The 19,894-nt window shown below is 46.0% G+C and overlaps 1 protein-coding gene across 3 annotated transcripts in view; it reads left to right on the forward strand.

Moving 5' to 3' along the window:
* Positions 1 to 7,553, forward strand: part of PTDSS2 (phosphatidylserine synthase 2) — a 67,431-nt gene extending 59,878 nt beyond the window's left edge. For 2 of the 3 annotated variants that reach the window (XM_084630858.1, XM_084630859.1), the window contains exons 11-12: positions 2,051 to 2,236; positions 5,011 to 7,553. In XM_084630858.1, the coding sequence (XP_084486984.1) occupies positions 2,051 to 2,236; positions 5,011 to 5,155 (331 nt within the window). In that variant the 3' untranslated portion in view covers positions 5,156 to 7,553. Of the gene's footprint in view, positions 1 to 2,050; positions 2,237 to 5,010 lie in introns of those variants that run through there. The other variant, XR_014712026.1, reaches the window with a different exon arrangement.
* Positions 7,554 to 19,894: the final 12,341 nt, after the last annotated feature.

Below are 19,894 nucleotides of genomic sequence, written 5' to 3' on the forward strand. Positions count from 1 at the left end.
ATATTTCCATTTTAGCTTATTTAATCCTAGTCACATCGAATAATACTTTGTACTGTGGCTCCAAAGGTCCCTTGTTCTAGAGCCAGGAGGCTTTTTTAATTTGGAGTATGTCTCTCTGACTCCATCTGCATCAGACAGCAATTTGTGCTCCATGTACCCTATTTTGTTTTCCCCAGAATACCCAGACCATTCTGTCTAACTTGAAATAGAGCGATGGTGTCAAACACGTGGCTCTCAAGGACCACATGCTTAAGAAAAATGTGTATTTGATTGAGTGGATGTGTTCCTGGGCTGTGTCATGCAGTTCTGCAGTGGGGGAGGCAGTAGAAGGCACCATCTCCCCTGCTGTGTTTCACGTAGCGGCTTGGGATGCACTCAGAATGGAAGACCAGGGGAGGGCTGGGCAAAGGGAGGGAGCATGTTGGCGAGTGAACACAGAATGAAGGAGAAATAAGTAAAAGTGTGAGAGGCTATCAGAGGAAACAGCTCTCCTCTTCATGATGAATGAAGAAAAACGCTGGATTCTTCGTATGGTTTGCCTTGTCTTTTTACCAAAGAGACAGAGTGGGAAGGTGTCAACAGTAAAATTCAGTCATCTGTATTAATGCTTCGGTTAGTGAAATTTTTGTTTTGATTTTGTGTTGTAGAAAACCGACAAACTTTAATTTAGAGACAGGAGCTGCTGGTAGAAGGCTTGACGATCAGCTGTGAGAGGTGGGAGGGAAGAGGAGGGTGCCTAGAAAAATTTAGTGGCAGTGTCTGTAGCTGTCATATAAATCAGGGACTATCTTTTTGTTTCATTTGTACAGTGCCTAGCAGAGTGGGGGTCCTGGTCCTTGACTAGGGCTTCTAGGCTCTATGGTAATACAGATAGATAGTAATCCCACAGTTGTTTTTGAAAGAATGTATACAGTAGAAAGTGAATACAGAGAATTGTTGGCTGAGCTAGGTGAAGTGTGGGCATCTGCCTTCCAAAGCATGGTACTTGGCATAGTTTGATTTGAGTCAAATGGCTTTTTATTGTTAGAGGTCTAATTTTTTAACAGGTTTTCTGAAATTTGTTCCTCATCGGCATGTAAACTGTGAGGTGGGAGGTCCCAAAACTCAGGCTGCCCCCGGAGCCCAAAGTTAAAGCCGCAGTTAAACAGCCCCTTAGCCCAAGCTACTTCAGCCTGAGTCACAGGCCAGCTGCAGGATTTTAATTGCACTGTAGACATACCCTAGCAGACTTATTGCCTTGGCTTCTCCTTGTAAGTATTCAGAGGGTTTGCTTACAATCTTGAGTTTTAGTAGGGTTTAGTTTGAGTGTCCCTGATTACTTCAAACGTACACAGTGTTGCAATGCCCCTTTTGCTTTCCTGGTACTTCATAAGGACTAATTCAAGGGGAGATTAAATACTGAGAATGTTTATGCTTGTAGATAGTTATGCCGCCAAAAGCATTGTAGCTCCCTTGCCTCTTCCAGTGTCTTATTTTCTGATATTAAGCATCTTGCTTTTAAGTCCCTTCAGAGATGGTCAGATAGGACTAATTGGGTAGCTTTTGTTTGGAAGATAATAGGGCTCAGAATATAGTTAAATCACATAGTTACTTAAAGGCATTAAGTACTGTATGTAACACAGTGTGGATTGTGGCTTAGTGTTCATAGAAGATCTGGAAGTCAGAGTTCCTCTTATAACCCCACTTTCACCATCGACTGTCTATAATCTTGACTTGGTCAGGTAATTGCTTTTTGCCTGTTCACAGATCTATTGAAATGGAGATACTTGCCTACCTTACAAAGATATGGAGGATTAATTCATGTAACGTGTTCTCAGAACCTCTGAAATGGGCTGTAGGGGAGAACAAAGTATTCAGCGTTAGAGGGAAAATACTTTGGCATGCCAATCTGTAGTATGTCCGTACATCCATAGTAATAGTTAAGCGTAGACATTCACGCAATTGGGTAAAGATGAAATATGTATTCCTATCCTCCCTCTTATTTTTAGAAAGGTATTTTCCATTGTACATTTGCTACTAAAATACTAATCACTTAATGTCTCTGTTTCAGGAAATTCAATAAGAAGTTGGGTCAACAGGCCTGGCTAGTTGCTGCTATCACAGTCACAGAGTTTCTGATTGTTGTGAAGTACGACCCTTACACCCTAATGCTGTCCCTTCCTTTCTACATTACCCAGTGCTGGATCCTTGGAATCATACTTGTGCTCACCTGGACAATATGGCGCTTTTTCATTCGGTAAGCAAAGGTGATAGAGCTCAGATTCCAGTGAGCACCGGTGCGCCAAGGCCAGGCTTAGCCAGCCCGTGTGAACAGTAGCTTATTGTGGAACAAAAAACTTTCAAAGTGTATCTTTTAAAAACCCTATAGAATTTTGAGTTTCCAGGGGAAATGCATCTCACAAACAGCCTACTGCAGGTATACAATATAAAGTCTGTTTGGGAGACTGGATTAGGTAGTCTTCGACACACAGTATCCACAATGCTTGACTCTGTTTAGTATAATTTAAATATAAATGTAACCAGAATCCTGACAACCAATTTATAACTACTTGTTTTAAAGAACTTAACCAGAAATCTGAAAGCTAGTCGGTGACCCTCACACAGTGGTGTATACTTTTGAAGGGAAGACCAACTGTATACATCAGATGCTCAGTATGCCATGGCCACAGCTGTCACAAGTCATTAGGGATTTTGGGTGCCCAGTTTGCGACCCCTTTTAAAGAAGACCAGTTTTCAGAAAGTACTGAGTAGCCCTCCCTGAAAATCAGGCCTCATGAAGACTTTTCTCAAGTTGGGCACCAAATTCACTGGTGACTTTTGAAAATTCTGGCCTATATTTTTAGACCATCTAGCTCTGTTTCTAAAGTTTCTTTCTGACACTAATGTCTTTTGAGGCTACATACATGCCAAACTGGAATTATTTTCAACCTCATTTGAATGATCAGAGTGCAAATATTGACTGAAATCTAAGTGATAAGGCCCTCATTATCAAAATGCAAAAATGGCTCATGATTTTTATGCAGCTTCATAATAATAATTAATAATGCTGTATGGTGACCAACCACTGGAAATTTCAGCCCGAAAATAATTTGAGAAAATTTCTGAATAAAATACTGAAAGTAGGGGATTAGTTTAAAAGTACAATCTCAATCTGGATGAAAAACTCCAGTAGTTAATACGCAAGATATTTACCCTGACTGCGTGTACAAAAATGCAACAGTTGCAAAATATATTGTATGCAACATAGTGGGAATGTAGTTGTTGTAGAGATGGTGGGTGGGAGATGTAACATTTCCAAGATGACAAACATATATCTTTGACAACCACAGCAGGTGCATATACATGATCTATTGATTTTATATGCTCTTGGCCACTTGCCTAGATGGCAGGGCCCCTTTCAAAAGGTTACATCGCTCTCACTAGAGTGCAGAAGGTAACCCAAGCTGAATTGCTTGTGAGCGTGATGTGCACTTCCCTGAGCATCTACCACAGGAGCAGGAATTCTCTTCTCCCACTAAAATATCTTAATACAGAAGAGAGACTAGTTCACAAGCACTTCCGGCAGCCAAATGGGAAGTGTTACTGTGTGTGCCTGGCAAACAGTTTTCCTGCATGTTGTCTGGGGACAAATGCATGGCATGTATTTTCTCCATGAGACTAGCCCTAGTATTGTCACTTGGGAAATAAACAGCTGAAGGTGCATAAGTCCAACTGCCCTCCTGGTATAGTGCTCTATAGTCAGGGGAAATGAAGATGGTAACAAAGGTCAAAGAGTTAAACAGACCAAGAGTGAGAGGACCAAAGGTAAATGTGCGTTATAAGTAAGGCTACGTTTTAGTCACTGGTATTTTTAGTAAAAGTCATGGACAGGTCACAGGCAGTAAACAAAAATTCACAGGCCCATGACCTGTCCATCATGGGCCTGTGACCTGTCCATCGCTTTTACTAAAAATACCACTATGACTAAAACATGGGCCTGGGGCTGAAGGCGCTCTGGGGGCGCTGCAGATGCTGACCTGGGACCCTGCTGGTGCTGCGGTGGTAGGGTGGGGAGACTGATGTGGACCCCTGCTGGGGCTGGCAGGGGCTTCCTACCTGGCTCTGCATCTGTGCAGCTCCTAGGCAGTGGAGGTGCCAGGGCAGGGGCTCTGCTGCTCCTGCCACAAGTGCCAGCTGCCACAGCTCCCATTGGCCGGGAATTGCAGCCAATGGGAGCTGGGGGGCGGGGCCTGCGGACATGGGCGGCATGGAGGCTGCCATGCATGGCCCCTCTCCCTGGCACCTGCAGGGCCATGCCTGTGGGAGCCAGGAAGCCCCCCCACCCCAAGTTAAGTGCCCCCCCAGCCCTGAGCCCCCTCCCACACACCCAAACTGCTGCTGCTGGCCCAGGGGCTGCCTGAGCTGGGCAGCCCTTGAACCAACACTGGTTGGTGCAGAAGTCACGGAGGTCACAGAAGATCACGGAATCCATGACTTCTGTGACACTCGCACCCTTAGTTGTTAGAAGTGTGCTACTTTGCTGTTATCCAGGTTGAGAGTTTTCCCTAGTTTCCTGACACATAATCTAAATATGCATGCTCAGTTTGGACACTACTCAAGTGAGACAGCACCTCTGTGTGAGGAAATAGAAGATGTGCCTTCCTTGTCTATACTCAGTCAATGGGTGTGGTCAATGGAATGAGACCAGCCTATGGATCAGGGCCTGCATGGCAGCTTCCCCGCTACACTTGTGCAGAATTCAGCCTGTGTTCATTATACTTCTGGGCATGGTGGTAACTATTTGTAAGTACTAGCACTAAATGTAAATAAACTTTTTTCATCAACTGAATCTGTACCCTTCCTTACAGGATAAAGGAAGTCCTTACAAACTTAGTGCTGTAGCATTAATCAGAATGAACCAAATTATCCCTGTCATAATGACACCAGGATATATTTGTCCAATTGTTTTTATTGTAAATCTAAACGGAATGCTTGTTTAAGTCAGTACTAACAATCTTGTTTTGTTTTTAGTGACATTACCTTGCGGTGTAAGGAGATAAGACGACAACAGCAAGAGCACAAATATGAAAAGGACAAATGCTTAAGCAATGGTGATGGACATTCTCCAGTACCAGATGAACAAAATGGGAACAAACTGAGGGAAAGAAAACTTTGAACTCAAGCAACAGACTAAGGGCTAAGAGAGCAACCTATGAAAGTCAGCTTGTTTGACTTGACTCTCAACCTTCTTCTACCTAGAAAACTTTCATTGTTTACCCACGTCTGAAAATCTCCTGGGAAAAGATGTCACTATGACCCCCTTCTAGTCAAAGCTGGAGAAAGACTACAATAGACCGAAGTCAGAACCTACACTACTGAAAGAAAGGATCTTTGCGTGTGTGTGTTTTTATAAATGTGTCTGTTCCTTGCAAAATCAACGATTATGGGGAGTTTTAAATTTCAATGCAAAGGGAATCCAGTGATCCTATTTCCAGTGACCCATGATATATCAGTTTTGACACTGTTTGGTAGGCCATTAGGAACACCCATTTTATGGACTAAATATACATGGCACTGAACAATTTTGTATTTCTGCTGAAACTACCTTGAGCTGTGAAGTAATATATGTAATGTTGGTTTCATCCACCTATTAGCAGAAGTTCAGGGACAGAACTGCAGCAAGATAAACTTAGTGATGTGACTGGAGCGTGTGAACAAATTGCGTAACTTGCACAGCATATAATACAGCACACAATTGTTACATCCCCTATAATGCTGGGGTTTGCTGCCTTTCTCAAAGCTGATTTACATTACCAGGATGCAACCTATGACTGTTTCATAGTACATCATAGCACTGATTATTCAGAAAACCTCTCCTTTTGGTTCATTTTTATCCAGGTCATCTCTCAACATAATCGAAGTTTAGATCAGAAAGTTAACCTCCATTGCCTAATGGAGTAAAGTGTATTACAAACAGAAAACTGGAAGTTAATTCCATCAAGGTCTTAAGTTATTTGCCTTATACTTACAGCATTATTTTTCTTTGCTTGCCAAGACCGCTGCATTCTTTGCTTCGGCTTTGAAGGCAGGTCAAGTTCTGCCACCCTTCAGAGTTGTCCTATTCCTCCCAGTGCTAGGTCTCAGCTTTTAGCAACCGTAAACCAACTGGAAAATGTACATTCTGCCGGCCACTTGCACAATAAACAGACACTAAACGCTTTGCTGTCCTAGCTGATGAAAGAATAGGGTTGACCTGATCACTTGTAGCCCTATCCTGAGTAATGAGAGAGAACCTGCTGTCCAGGCTAGCTAGCATTCTTGCCAGTGACTGTGTCTCGTAACAAAATTGGAGAACTGGTGTTCATTTCTAATGTCACTGCTCCTAGAACGTAGTGGCCGCAGTAGAACATAAACTTGTCCCATATTGTCTTAGATGCAGGCCCTTGTACTGTAACAGACTGAGAACTTTAACCAACTTTAACTTTTTCTAAAAATGCAGCGGTCTTATCTGGCTATTAATCATATACACTACTTTTGAGAGAAGCTTATTTATACAGAAGAAAATAATATAAATACGAAAACAGAGTAGAAGCTCAGAATTTCCAAATCGCTTTACCCCAAACTTTCAACGGTAGCTGGAGACTCACAAGCCAAAGCTGCTGGCTGCAGCAAAGCACAACTCTTTGACCCATTTTGGGGGTATACTTGAATGGTAAGCGAAATCCGTGTCTCTCCTGTGTTGACAGTGACACAGATACTTTTAAACAACGTGCAACAGAGTAGAATTTAATTAAAAATTTTACAGTATGAGTGCACCTAAAAAGCTCGACAAATGAAGCAGAATTTCAGGGCAAAGGAGGCAGGGTCGATGGAGTATGGTGGCTTCCCTTCATGATGATGATGATCAGTAAATTGAGGGGAGGTTGATCAGTCTGAGGGGTCATATGAGGCTTCTCCCTTGATTGTGCTACTGTGAGCCATTAAACAGCTGCTGTTAAGCTTTAGGATTTATCTGCTGTAATGTGGTGATGAATGCTATGGCTGTGTAACTAGACGTTAACAAATCCTTAAATGGACAGAGGTGGAGTTGAGCAAATCATTTATTTTTAAACCTTTTTCCACCCCCAAGTATTAATTTTACACATTCACATTTATTCATACCAGTCTTATCAACTGTTGACTGTTAGTAGGTAGTACTCATGTACATGTGCTAATGTGGTCCCAGCTGAGCAAGACTCAGATGTGTATCTTTTCATTCACTGTTTGTGCTAGTTCACACCATTGTCCCTTTTCTGACTTGTCTTTGGGTGCGTAAACATTCCCATTTTGGTTTCATGATTCTCGCAGGTGGAATGGGGAGAACTTGGCATTTTACTCCCCCCCCCCCCCCCCGGGACTCTGATATGCAAATTTGAAGGAATTATGGAAAATGCCCACTTCCTAATTCCAAAGCTGGTTTACTAGACAAAACACTAATTTGTGTCTATCTACGTTCACTTCAACATGGAGCTTTTAAAGTTACAGGCAGGATAACTGAACAAATAAAATATTTGCTGGTGTATTCTTGGGTACAACCTGTCTGTGGTTTACTTTCACACTACCTATGGTAGGTATGGAGTTGCATGGCTAATAGGCCATCTTGTGCATTCCTATGAGCAGAAAGCACCATTAGATTGCCACTACATGTAACGGGATTTTGGACAAGTGGCCATTAGTGTAACAAATTTGTCCAGATGTTCATGGCCACATTTCCATGTGGCAGTCTCCTCCCCTTCCCTAAAAGGTAACTAACTTTGAATGAAATGGCTCTGAATTAAAAGACCTTAATCATAAAGTGAAACAACTTGGGTTATTCTAAACTTACTAAAATTATGTCATGTTCTTATTGCTTCCCTTGTGGGGATGTTTTGCATTGCTGGTGAGCTCTGGCCATTGAAGTCTTACTTGTTTTTAGGAGTCCCTTATAATGTATGCTTCCATGCACCACTGTCTAAGGGCTATGCCGTAAAAGCATGCAAGATTTCAAAGGAGCTGGTATGTGGAGAGAAGGAGAGCTGCTAGGCCCTACTGGGAAGTCCACTAAAGGTAAGTGGGACATGAAATAAGGAAGGTTGTTTGCCTCTATGGAGATATGAAGGGAAAGTATCTACCTCCTCTGCCTTGTACATCCCTGTTTTATCCCATATCTTCTCACCTTAGTCTGATGGTCCCTTGTACAACTCTATTAGCTTTCTGAGAACCTGCGTTTTTCCTGGTCTAATCACTGAGATTTGTCCTGGAAATTCGATATCTAGGTTGAGCTGCTGTCTCCAGAAGGGAAAGAATGCAGTGTAAATAACAGCAAGATTGGGTGGGTGCGAAAAACATGTTCAGCCCATGTTAGTGTTGTTGAGTCACGTGCTAGCTGGGAGATGGTGGCTACCTGGTAGTACTGCCAAGACTCCTATTCACAACTAGAAAAATAGAGGTATGGGGGCTGCTTCCCCCCCCCCCCCCCCCCGACCGCATCTATGTGGACTAGCTACCTGTGGGACTCTGCAAGGTTTGATGTTTCACGAATAGCCAGACAGCTTCCTCTAGAGGTACCATCTGCCAGCGTTCTCATTGCTGGCTTTTGGCTTCTCAACATGGGGCTGTTGGAACTCCACAGCTCTTAAAGATCTTTTGACACCTCCATTCTCACTGTGGTTTCCCCTCAGCAGTTCAGTGCCCAATATCTCCCTCTTTCCCAGGGTTCCAGCCACTGAATTCTGTCAGAAGGCTCATAGACACCTTCACATAGCACCTGAAGCTTTTAACGGTGAGCATGATTAACGGTGGGACTGGTGGATTCTCCATTTCTCAAATCCTTCAAATCAAGACTTGGGTTCCTTTCTGGAAGGTATGCTTTAGTCAAATTATTCACGCAATACAGGCATAACTAGGTGAAATTCCATGGCCTGTTGTACAGGAGGCCAGATTAGACCTCAATGGTCCCTTCTGGCCTTACCATCTACTCCTTGAACTTGCTCCTTATTCTCAGCAAGTTGCAGCTCCCCATTTTGCTGGTGGCCAAAGGAGAATGAGCTCAGTCTGCGTCTGACACATAATGACCACGAAGAAACCACTTCTCTTGCGCTGTCTGTCCAGCCCTCTTGCCTTGGAAGTGTGCCAGCGGGGGGGGGGACCCTGGTTAATAACCTTCCTGGCTGGGGCGCCACTTTTCACTCTTAACTATTAAATTCTCACCTGGCTGAGACATTAATCTAGACGCCTAATGACTGAATGGGCTCTTGTAAATAGCTGCTTGTTGGGCACCAGCTGAGAGGTTCATTGGTGTGCGCTGCCTCCCCGGCAATGCAGAGTTGAGGCCTGATCACCAGAAACCTATAAATGGAATATTTTTTTGTAACTTCTTTCTCTGGCTCCCTTCTCCGATTAAGATCTCTTATTAAACTTGAATAATAAATGTATCACTAAATACAGTGCCATTCCATCTCCTAGTGCCCCAGCCATTCTTTGGTTGGCATAGATACGCCACCAGTTTAATCTTTTCAAGCTTCTTAAACCTCCAAGGATACCGATGTAAACACAAGATAATGTGTGGTAACAACACATAGACTAGGGGTTCTCAAACTGGGGGTTGGGACCCCCTCAGGGGGTCACAACGTTATTACATGGGGGGTCGAGCTGTCAATCTCCACCCCAAACCCTGCTTTGCCTCCAACATTTATAATGGTGTTAAATATATAAAAAAAGTCTTTTTAATTTATAAAGGGGGGGCTCGCACTCAGCGATTTGCTATGTGAAAGGGGTCACCAGTAAAAAAAAAAAAAAAAAAAAATAGTTTGAGAGCCACTGACATAGACGCTGTTTGCCCCTGAATTCCTGCTTGAGTGATGCTCTCATTTAAAATATACTCTCTGAAAAATTAATTGTAGTTTACGCACTATGCTGAAAGCTTAATTTGTAGTTTAGTGCCCAGCCAGGGGTGTGCAGGAAAACAGGTTTGTGCCCTAGGGAGTTTGCAATCTAGATAGACATGTGGAGTTAATGGGGCATGGGGAATTTAAATAACTGACACCAACATTCCTGGGTTATTAGTGAACTTAATTGGCAAGAGGTTTCGTAGCGTGCCTCATCTGTCTCATTTGTACATTACGAACCTAGGGCTACCAACCCGTGTATAAAATGAGTTAAGGCTTTCCCTTCTCTTTTTGAGGCATTGTTCTTCTAGTTTAAACCTACCTGCTGCTTTGGCACTTCTATTCTGGTTAATTTCAGCCCAGCAGGAGTGCTTGTGTCTGAAACTCTTGGTTTATTCCCTAAGCCTGTCTACAGTGCGTCAAGCTGGATCCAGATGAGTGACCATCCTGGCCACGTAGTGAGGGGAGGAAAGAAATTGCCTTTCCCCACAGATCTAAAAAACATCAAACAATCCCACTCCTGTGCTGTGGGGAGGGAGTGGAGGAAAGATCTCATTGCTCCTTCCTCACAGAGGAACATGACATAACTTATTAATTATGTCATGTTCTTATTGCTTCCCTTGTGGGACGTTTCCAGAGGCCGATCAGAGTGCAGTAATGCAACACCTCGTCCATACGGACACCTGGGATTTCAACCGGGGCGCAGCAAGCTTTATGCGTCTTGTGGAGGTGGATTACCAGGAGCCGTCCAGGTGCTCTAAGTGCCTTGCCAGTGTGGATGGGTCATGAGTTAGGGCGCCCGGGGCTGCTTTAATGCGCTCTAACTCGCAAGTGTAGCCATGCCCTAAGAGTTGTCATTCCTGTGATCCGCTATTGAATAACTAGGCTGGCTTTTCCCTGTGCTAGCCAAAGCATTTCCTCTGAAGTAGCAGGGCCAAGGCAGATACTTTGCTGCACGTGCCTGCTGGCTAGATCCTACATCTGCCAATTTTTCAAGTGCTCAACACCTCCAACTGGGCCAGGTCTTCAACACTGCTCAGCATTCAGCGGTTCTCATTGTATGTTGAGAATGGGCTCTGGGCTCCTATAAGTTCTAGTCCACGCCCTTTAAACAAACGCTGCCCAGAATCATAGTCTGGTTTCCTTTCTTGGTTGTTTTCCCCTGTGATCTGTGTGTCTGGGAGAGGAACAGAATTGACACCCTAGGAGTCCGGAGTTGCCTAAGTAGCCAAAGAACAGTTGCACCAAAGAAACCAACTGTGCAAAATCTGCCCCCCAGTCCCCCCCAAAAAGTGGCCCCGTCTACGTCAAGCTACAGTGGCCACCTTGTAGGGGGAAGCTAATTCTCTGTAGTGTGAGATTAACCCGGATGCTAGTAGCAGTGGATGGGATATTTGATGTATAGACATCTGTCCACTGGGAACTGGCCTGAGGCCCCCTAGGCCACTGAGCAGCTGTCAAACGATTAGTTTAATTAACTAGTGACATCCTCTGGACGCATTGCCAATCTGCCCGGAAAGCCTCTCCTTGTAACTGTTACAGGCTGAATAGCAGAGTTGACATTTCTTTCAGGCTGGGCCCTCTGCAAGACCATAAGTGACAACTCTGCTGTGCTGTGCTGCCCAAATGTAATTAAAACCACAGGAAATCAAACATTCGCTGATGTCTGCATGGGCTGCTTGAGGTTGTCTCTCTGGGTTGAGGGGTTTTGAAGTGTGCATAATACTGAGGTTTCTTTCTAAAATGCTCTGGGCTGGCACCAAGTGTCCATTCAAATAAGGCATGCAGCCTAATCCCCATTGTCAAGTGCTTTGGGAGCTATGGGTGAAAAGCACTATGTCAGAGCTTGGGGGTAGCATTAGTAATCAGGCCGCCTTTGTCAGCACCCAAACCTCTTTCCAGATGTTGTCAGGTCTCCTGTGCTCAGCTGTTAATTTTTCCACTAAATATTTTGCTTAGTTCTGGGAGATAACCATGATGATGAAGCTTCTGGTTGATACAAGGCCTTGCCTAAACCTAGTCTGTGTTCGCAAAAAGAAAAGGAGGACTTGTGGCACCTTAGAGACTAACCAATTTATCTGAGCATAAGCTTTCATGAGCTACGAAAGCTTATGCTCAAATAAATTGGTTAGTCTTTAAGGTGCCACAAGTACTCCTTTTCTTTTTGTGAATACAGACTAACACGGCTGTTACTCTGAAACTAGTCTGTGTTATAATCCCTAGCTTTTATAGTCCTCTTCAGCAGTTGATCTTAGTGATTTTCAGCATCATTATCCCCATTTTACAGGTGGGAAAACTGGGATAAAGGGAGAGAAGTGCCTTGCCCAAGGTCACCCAACAGGGAAGAGGCTAAGCCAAGAATAGAATTCTGGTTGCCTGAATTCCAGTCCAGTGCTCTATCCACTAGGAAACACTGCCTCCCTAAGCTGCTTTAAACGAGGGCAAACCCCTTTGTATCAGTTTAAATCTATTCCATTGATTTAACTTGTATCTGTGAATGTACTAACAGAAGGTAAACTTCTATAAGCCAGGTTCAAAACCCCGAGAGCAGTGTCTATACAGTGCTCTGATTTAACCAAATTCATTTAAAATAACACCTTTTGTTAAACCAGTGCAACTCTCTTAGTTAGGCCCTGTCTACACCCAAACACCTCTTCCCCATGCTTATGCAACTTTGGTCACTGTTTTTAAAGAGACAATCTTCAGTAATACCTTTTGTTCTGTCTGCACCGTACAGTTGGGTCCTGGTCTGTGAGGAGGGCTCCTAGGAATTACAATAATCCAAATAAACATCTGGGGCTCCTGGGTGTTACAAATACAGGATACTATCAGAATAGGAGCAACTGTTAGAAATGCTATTTTTAGGAGTAACTTTTCTAAGAGGCATGGAGGCTATAAAACCACCTTGAAGCAGTGAGGTTATAGATCAGGGCTCTTCTTAGCCACAAGGGGGTGCTAGTGTAACAGGAGCTAAGAGGCTCTGAGTAGCACAGGAAAGGACCTTTTCAGTAAGTAAGCTGTAGCTCACGAAAGCTTATGCTTAGTCTCTAACGTGCCACTAGTACTCCTTTTCTTTTTGTAAATTAAAAAGCACTCATGTAAGAGCTGTCCATTATACAAATCAGGTTTTGAATCAGTTGTTACACAATGAGACCCATTCCACAGGTTGCACAGTCTGGCCCATGAGCTAGCCTGTAGGTCCTAGGGAGCTTCATTTATTTAGAGCATGGCCTGGGATCTGCTGAAATCCAGAGCCTAAAATCGGCCCTGAAGCCAGGCTCTGTTAGGAGAATGGAGAGGATAAATTGCTTCAAATAAATTATTAGGTGAATTTAGCCTCCTGCCTGTGCAATGTCCCTGAGCATATTGTGATACCCTTCCATTTATTAGATACGCTTCTCTGAACTGCCCCCCCCCCCCGCTCGGGCCATGGATTGGTTGCAAATCGTTTGCTGTGACTATGTGAAGCTAAGTCTGATTGGGGTGAGGAATGGGTTGTGATTGGTCACATAGTATCATTTCTGTACCCTCTCCCCTAACTGGCTGCCCAAAACTCCTATAATGGGGAGGATGGATTGACAAAGTCTCCCTGGGGCTCTCAGGGAATGAGGCGAGTTAGGGGAAAGGAGCAGAGAAATAGTGGTAGGGAATGCTAGAAATCCTTACATTTCTCTTTCTGGTCACACAGGCCTTGCCCCGCAGGCATCCTGCCCAAAACTAGACTAAAGCACACTCAGAACCCCTGTACTAGGCCTTAAACTTAAAGGCAACGCGACCCCCTTCTGCCAACAAAAATTACTACACAATCCTAGGAGGGACGGAAGCCTGAGTCCCACCTGTCTGGGTTGTGAGGGAGGGGAAGCTGAAGCCCCAGGTGGGAGGCCAGTCACATGAGCCACGCCAACCAAGGCTGAAGCACTTGGGCTTCGGCCCCGACCCTGGGCGGTGGGGCTCTGGCTTTGGCCCCAAGCCCCAGCAAGTTTAACACCAGCCCTGAGGACCCCATTAAAACAGGGTCGTGACCCACTTTGGGGTCCCAACCCACAGTTTGAGAACAGCTGGCCTAGAGGCACAAACAGGGCTCCTTGAAACCCTGGCCCTGCCCCTCTCCCCCAACTTGGAGTGGTAGTGATGGGGGGGGGGGCTACTCCTGCCCAGAGGGGTGGAGAGGGCAGCAAAGGGTCTCTTCTCTCTTTCCTCCCCCATACATTCCAGCTGCTAAAGTACCTAGTGGGGTGGGCCCGCTGCACACTTCTTCGGCCGCACACAGAGGCCTCCTCTGGAATGGTGTTGACATCTGCCCCCCTCTCCCCAAAAGTATGGCTGCCAAGTGTCATGTACTCGGCAGCCCTGTCGCACCGGCCTGCACCTCAGCAGCATCCTTCGCCATCCAGCCCAGGACAGGGTGCCACTGTGCCCTCTGACCTCTAGAGGCTACTCTGGTGCCTGCTGAGTGCATGGGGGCGGGGAGGGGAGTCTTGGCCTTGGCGGGGAGGGGAAATTGGTGGCAGAATATCTTGCAATCCTGGCCAAAAATCCTAAAAGCAGCCCAGGGTCTGGTCTCGGTGCCGCACTGACAGCTGCAGTGTTTGCTGTAGGGATGTTATGCAATTGCAGCTGGGATGCGAGGTGGGGCTCAGTGATTGTGAATGGGGAGGCAAATGTCTACCAGAGACACCCAGACGGTGTATTCCAATGTGCTTTCTGCTGTAGGCTAGCCTGAGCCCCCCACCACGCCAGGCTGGGGAATGTGATGGGGTAGCCCACAACACTTGGAAATGCCCAGACCAAATATTCGGAGGGGCAGTTTCCCCAGTGCTGTATCGGCTGTGATTTTTCCTTCCCTGCCAGGACAATGCAGCAAGCTGGCTGCACGGGCAGAAGGGTTTGGGAAAATGAGACCAACAAACAGCCAATGCTGCTAAACCTGTGTCTGCAGGAGGCCCTCAGCTCCAACCATCATGGACTGTCAATCAGCAGGGTGATGTTTACTGCTCCTGCTCCAGCGCCATGTAGCCTGTCAGATGGGGCAGCTCATATGGCCTGAGAGCTGTGTGGGAGTAATAACTTGGGCCCCCTGGGAAATCAGCATGTCCCTGTTTGACTGGCTGCTACCCCTAGCCATCTCCCTTTATTGGTGACTGTAAGTGGGAAGCCTGGTTAGTGCATAGAGCAGAATTCTGCCACCCCCGTTGCCCCATTCTCCTAACTCCCTTTGCAGACAGACCCACCAGTTCTGGACTCTCTCTCCCCTGCTCTGGATAACTCAACACAGGAACCTCAGAAACTCCCTGGCAGGAGAAGTTGGGAGAAGGCATGTAGTGAATCGTAGATCTCACTGCCAACGGGGTGGTTCTTCAGGAGGCCCAAATTTGATTGACCTGGCTATGCCATTAAGTGTCTTGCACTCCCTAGCACAGTGTGTGTGCCTGGCATGTGTGTGTCACCCAGTGAACACACAGTGGGGCAGCATTAAAGCTTCTCCAGCACTCCTTTGAGGTGACTTGCGTTTTGGGGGGGACACAGTAAAAATGTCCATTTCCGTTCCCTTTGATCTGAGGGAAATTAAATGGTTTCTGTTTGAATCTGCTCAAAATGATCTTTTGATTCTGTTGAAAAATAGGGAAACGCTGCAAGAAAAAATCAAATGAAATGCAGTGTTGTGTGTCACTTGGAAACTTCTGTGGGAAACAATTCCCACACTTCAACCAGCCCCCAGTGAAACTGACAGCAGAGCGAGAGTGGCTTGTTTCAGCTGAACTTAAACCTGTCTCTAACCATAAGAGAGTAAGAATAGCCATAGTGGGTCAGAGCTATGCTGCATCCAGTCCAGTGTCCTGTCTCTGACAACGGCCAGCGCCAGAGGCCTCGGAGGGAATGAACAGAACCAGGACACCACCCCAGTTGAATCAAGCTAAGCTAAGCTGACAGTAGCCGGGTTTGTAGCCGTTTAAGAGGATCCACCCAGCCTTTTGCACTGGTTTAACTAACGCCATTTTAAATCACACCTTGAGTGAAACGGGAGCAACTCGGAGTATGGACCAGCCCTGCATTAAATGATCAGAAAAGTAAAGCTACTCCTCTGTCAGTCACAGGAGAGAGAGGGGACGATGGGAACTGGTGGGTGGCTCAGGGTGTTACCCCTCCCCACCCAGTAAGAGTGGAGGATGAGCAACATGGCTGGAGTAATAATAATAACTCATTCTTGTCTAGCACAGTTCATCAGAAGATCTCCTAGCACTTGACATTTTCCAGATGGGGAAAGAGGTACAGAGCGGTGACTTACTCAAGGTCATCCAGCATGGAATAGAACCCAGCTCTTCTGAGTCGCCGTCTAGGGCTCTGCCCACGAGGCTACACTGCCTCTCAGCTGATGAGGGAGCACTAAGGGAGAGATGGGGAGCCAAAGGGGAAAGCTGGGGGGTAGCAGTTGGTAGCAGAGCTGAGGGAATCGGAAGAAGCTACTGGGGACAAGAGGCAGGTGGGAGCTAGATGGGCCGGGGAGTCTAAGGGTGAGCAGTGAGAGCTGGCGCCGAGCTGGCTGGCTGTGGGAGGGGCTCGGAGAAGGCGCTCTCTGGCTGGAAGCAGCTGAACGCTGCACTGGCGAGAGTGTTTGCACACGTGTGAGGCACCCAAAGAGTCGTGCCCTTCAGCTTGCCAATTCCAGACCCCTTCTGCTCTGGAGGGGGTTTGAAAATGCTGCCAAAGTGAGAGCGTGCGGGCTATTTCCATGGAGCTCTTGTGCCCAAAGGAATGTTGCTCTGAAACGTCTTGATTTCTTCTGCCCTGGGAGAGGCTGCATCTTCTGCCGGCCCAAGATTAGAGCTGGTGCCAGAAGCACTGGGACTGGGACGGGGGCGGCGCAGGGAGTGCTGCCTCTGGATTAGATGATCGTTTGGTTTGGTTTTCTTGGGCTGTTTTACGAGGAATCGGTAGGAGAGATGAAACTTCTCATCCTGGGCAGTTTGATTAGTCAGGAAAACAGAAGCCAAATTCCAAGAGCTGGAGGAAGCTGGGCATGGAAGGGGATTAGACACAACTGTGATAGATTTGCTATCACAGTGTCACAGCAGGTCTGTAGTGTATGAATACTAGTAGCAGGGATACTCTGCACTACAGACAGTCATGGCATAAGCAGCAGAAGACACATACAGGCAGGAGACCTCTCTGTATTCTTTGATCTCTGCATTTACTTGCACTTTTCATGTTCCTGGGTCTCACGGGGCCAGTAGTGGCCAAAAGCCACTTTTATTATAGTGGGGCAAACCTGAACATTGTTATTTCCTGGTTTTTGGGTCCTTAACGTGGCAACCTTTAATCTTCCCATCAAGTAGCTTCTGGATGGAATTTCCTAGTTTCCTAAAAAACAGGAAACATGAATTCCATAATCCTGAAATATTGGTCCAGAGCCCCCCTGAATGCTCTGTGCCACACAGGCTGGGCTGAGAGTCCTGGAAGAGCTGCTGAGGCTACAAGCTACATTGCGAGGCTCCCATTGAGTCCAGTGGGGTTTGTATTAAACCCTAGGTCCACCCTTTCACCAAGTTACTCACCATGCATGAGCTATGATTTTCAGACCCTTGTGGCCCGGAGGGAAATGGATCAACGTTGGCTGGAACAGAGAGACTCTTCTCCTCGCTGAAGGCTATTTTCCTGACTTTCTCTGTGGCCTTGGGGGAGTTCCTTAAGTTTTATGTACCTTGGTTTTTCCTCCTGCTAATCAGGGCTAGTGATGATAAAGTTCTTTGAGGGCCCTGGAGGGAAGATGACGTGTACTGTAGCAGTGTGGTGGTGTTACAGAACTCTAAAATGTTACCAACACTTAGCACTTCTCAGCTGAAAATTTTGCCCCCTTTCAGTGGGACAATGAGAGACCAATGGTCCATCTAGTACTAGTCCTGTATCCTGTCTCCAACAGTGGCCAGTGCTAGATGTATAAAACAGCCAGAATTCATTGATGCAACATGCTAAGTCCAGAGAAAGCATCTTTTTGTTGTTGTTGTTCAACCGTATTGTTCTGGCTGAGCCTGGGGGTGGTTCACCATGGTCCAATGGTGTTGTAAGGGTCAGCTGTATTCCCCCACATAGGCCTGGGGTAAGGGGTGAGAGAAGTCCTGAGACAGAGCCAGACAAATGCAGAATCAAGCAAAAAGAGCTATTCACGAATGTTCTAGGGCTGTGGTCCTCAAACTTTTTTTTCGCGGACCACTTAAAAATTGCTGAGGGTCTTGGCGAACCACTTAATGATCTTTCCAAATGTTGTTTGTACCATTAGCTAACTATTGTAAAGCGCTTTGGATAAAAGCACTATATAAAAAAACCCTTTAATAATAATGTTTTTTTGTTCTAGAAATAAAAGCACACAACTCATCTTTTAATATCAGGAGACTTACCTTTTCTAATGCAATGGATGTGCCTTCTCTCCCACCGAGCTGGGGCTGGGAAGGAGGGGGGTCTCCCCCACTGTGGCAGCCCCCGAGCTGGGGCTGGGAAGGAGGGGGATCTCTCCCCGGCAGCTGCAGCCCTGGAGCTGGGGAAAGTAGTCTCATTCTCTGGCTGCTGCAGCCCTGCATGTCCCAAATTCCCCCCACCCCCTCTTCTCACCCCACTGCCCCCTCCCACCTACTCCCTATTCCCCCCAAGGCCACCACCTGACATGTGCATCTTCTCCAGGGTCCAGGCACCTAATTAGTGGAGCCACGCCTGTGTGGTTCCACTAATTAGGTGGGTCGCCCTTCATTCTCTTGTGTGCCACCATCCAGGTGTGCACCTTAGAAGGAACTATCCGCGGACCACAGTTTGAGAAACTCTGTTCTAACGAATAAAACCTGCAGCTTCTTTTTGCTGGGACTTGCAGCCCCACTTCTGTGTAAACAAAGAGGGCCTAACACAAAGCCCACCCCCATCAATGGCAAGACTCCTCTTGGCTTCAGTGAGCTTTGGAGCAGACACCAAGGGAGATTTTGTTCCCAAGAATACTCACACCAAGCAAAACCTTAGGGACTATGGATGTGGGTATATATTTATGAGAGGGAAGTGCCCCTGGGCTAGTCTTGAAATGCTCTTTATTTTCAGTGCAGTAGATTCATCCAATGATGACAAGCCCACTGTGAATGGATTGCAAACAGAAAAGGGCGCACTTCCTATTTCATGAAGCTCATCCAAGCAGGCATCCCAAACAATCCCATGTGACTAGGCTCAGGGCACAAAGAGCCAGCACTCAGTTGGCAGATAAACCCCAGTTTTTTCCCAGCCTTTTTGAAAAATGAACAAATTAGTAAAAATAAAATACAATTTCAAAAAATCCAGCCGCGGTGAGTACCATGGGAACAGGGAAAAGGACTCAGTGCTTCAGATTCACTGCAAAGAACGTGCCCAGCTCTAACCTAGAGGAGAGAGAGGGCTGGGTGTTCCCTGTGGGAGCAGTTTGCCACTGAACAGTGATGACAACATTGATAAGGCTGCCGCATTGTGCCTCTGAGTTAGCTCCATGCCAAGTCTGAATCTTGGATGTATAGAGCTTTAAGAGCCTTTGTTCTAATCAGGGTGTTTGTTTCCCCACATACTTTATCCAGGTTAGAAATCATTTCAATGCAGGTTTAAGACCCTATGAGTAAACTTTACAGGCCTTCCTTATCAGCAAGGAAACATTTAATTGGGTGAAATAATGGGCTTTGTGTAAGCAAGGGGATGGAAGTCTTGGGAATGTACTTCTTTATATGTTTTCAGTAGCAGTGGGGCAGAGCAGCAGTTTGGACCCAGATCTCGGAGGAGGGACAGTCCAGCCACTAATTTAGGGTTTGGGAGTCCTGGATTCAAGTCCCTGGGTGACCTTCGGTGAGTCACTACACAAAATGTGGAAACTAGTTAAATAGAAATTAAAAGAAACAGTCACAAGGGTAAAATGCCTGCAAATGACATGGAAACTATTTAAAACCACCATAATAGAGGCTCAAACTATATACATATCTATCCCAAATAAAGGGGGGAAAGGACCAAAAATGCCACCA

The sequence above is a fragment of the Lepidochelys olivacea genome (assembly GCF_965140295.1).
Source record: "Lepidochelys olivacea isolate rLepOli2 genome assembly, chromosome: 6".
NCBI classification, from domain to species: domain Eukaryota; kingdom Metazoa; phylum Chordata; order Testudines; family Cheloniidae; genus Lepidochelys; species Lepidochelys olivacea.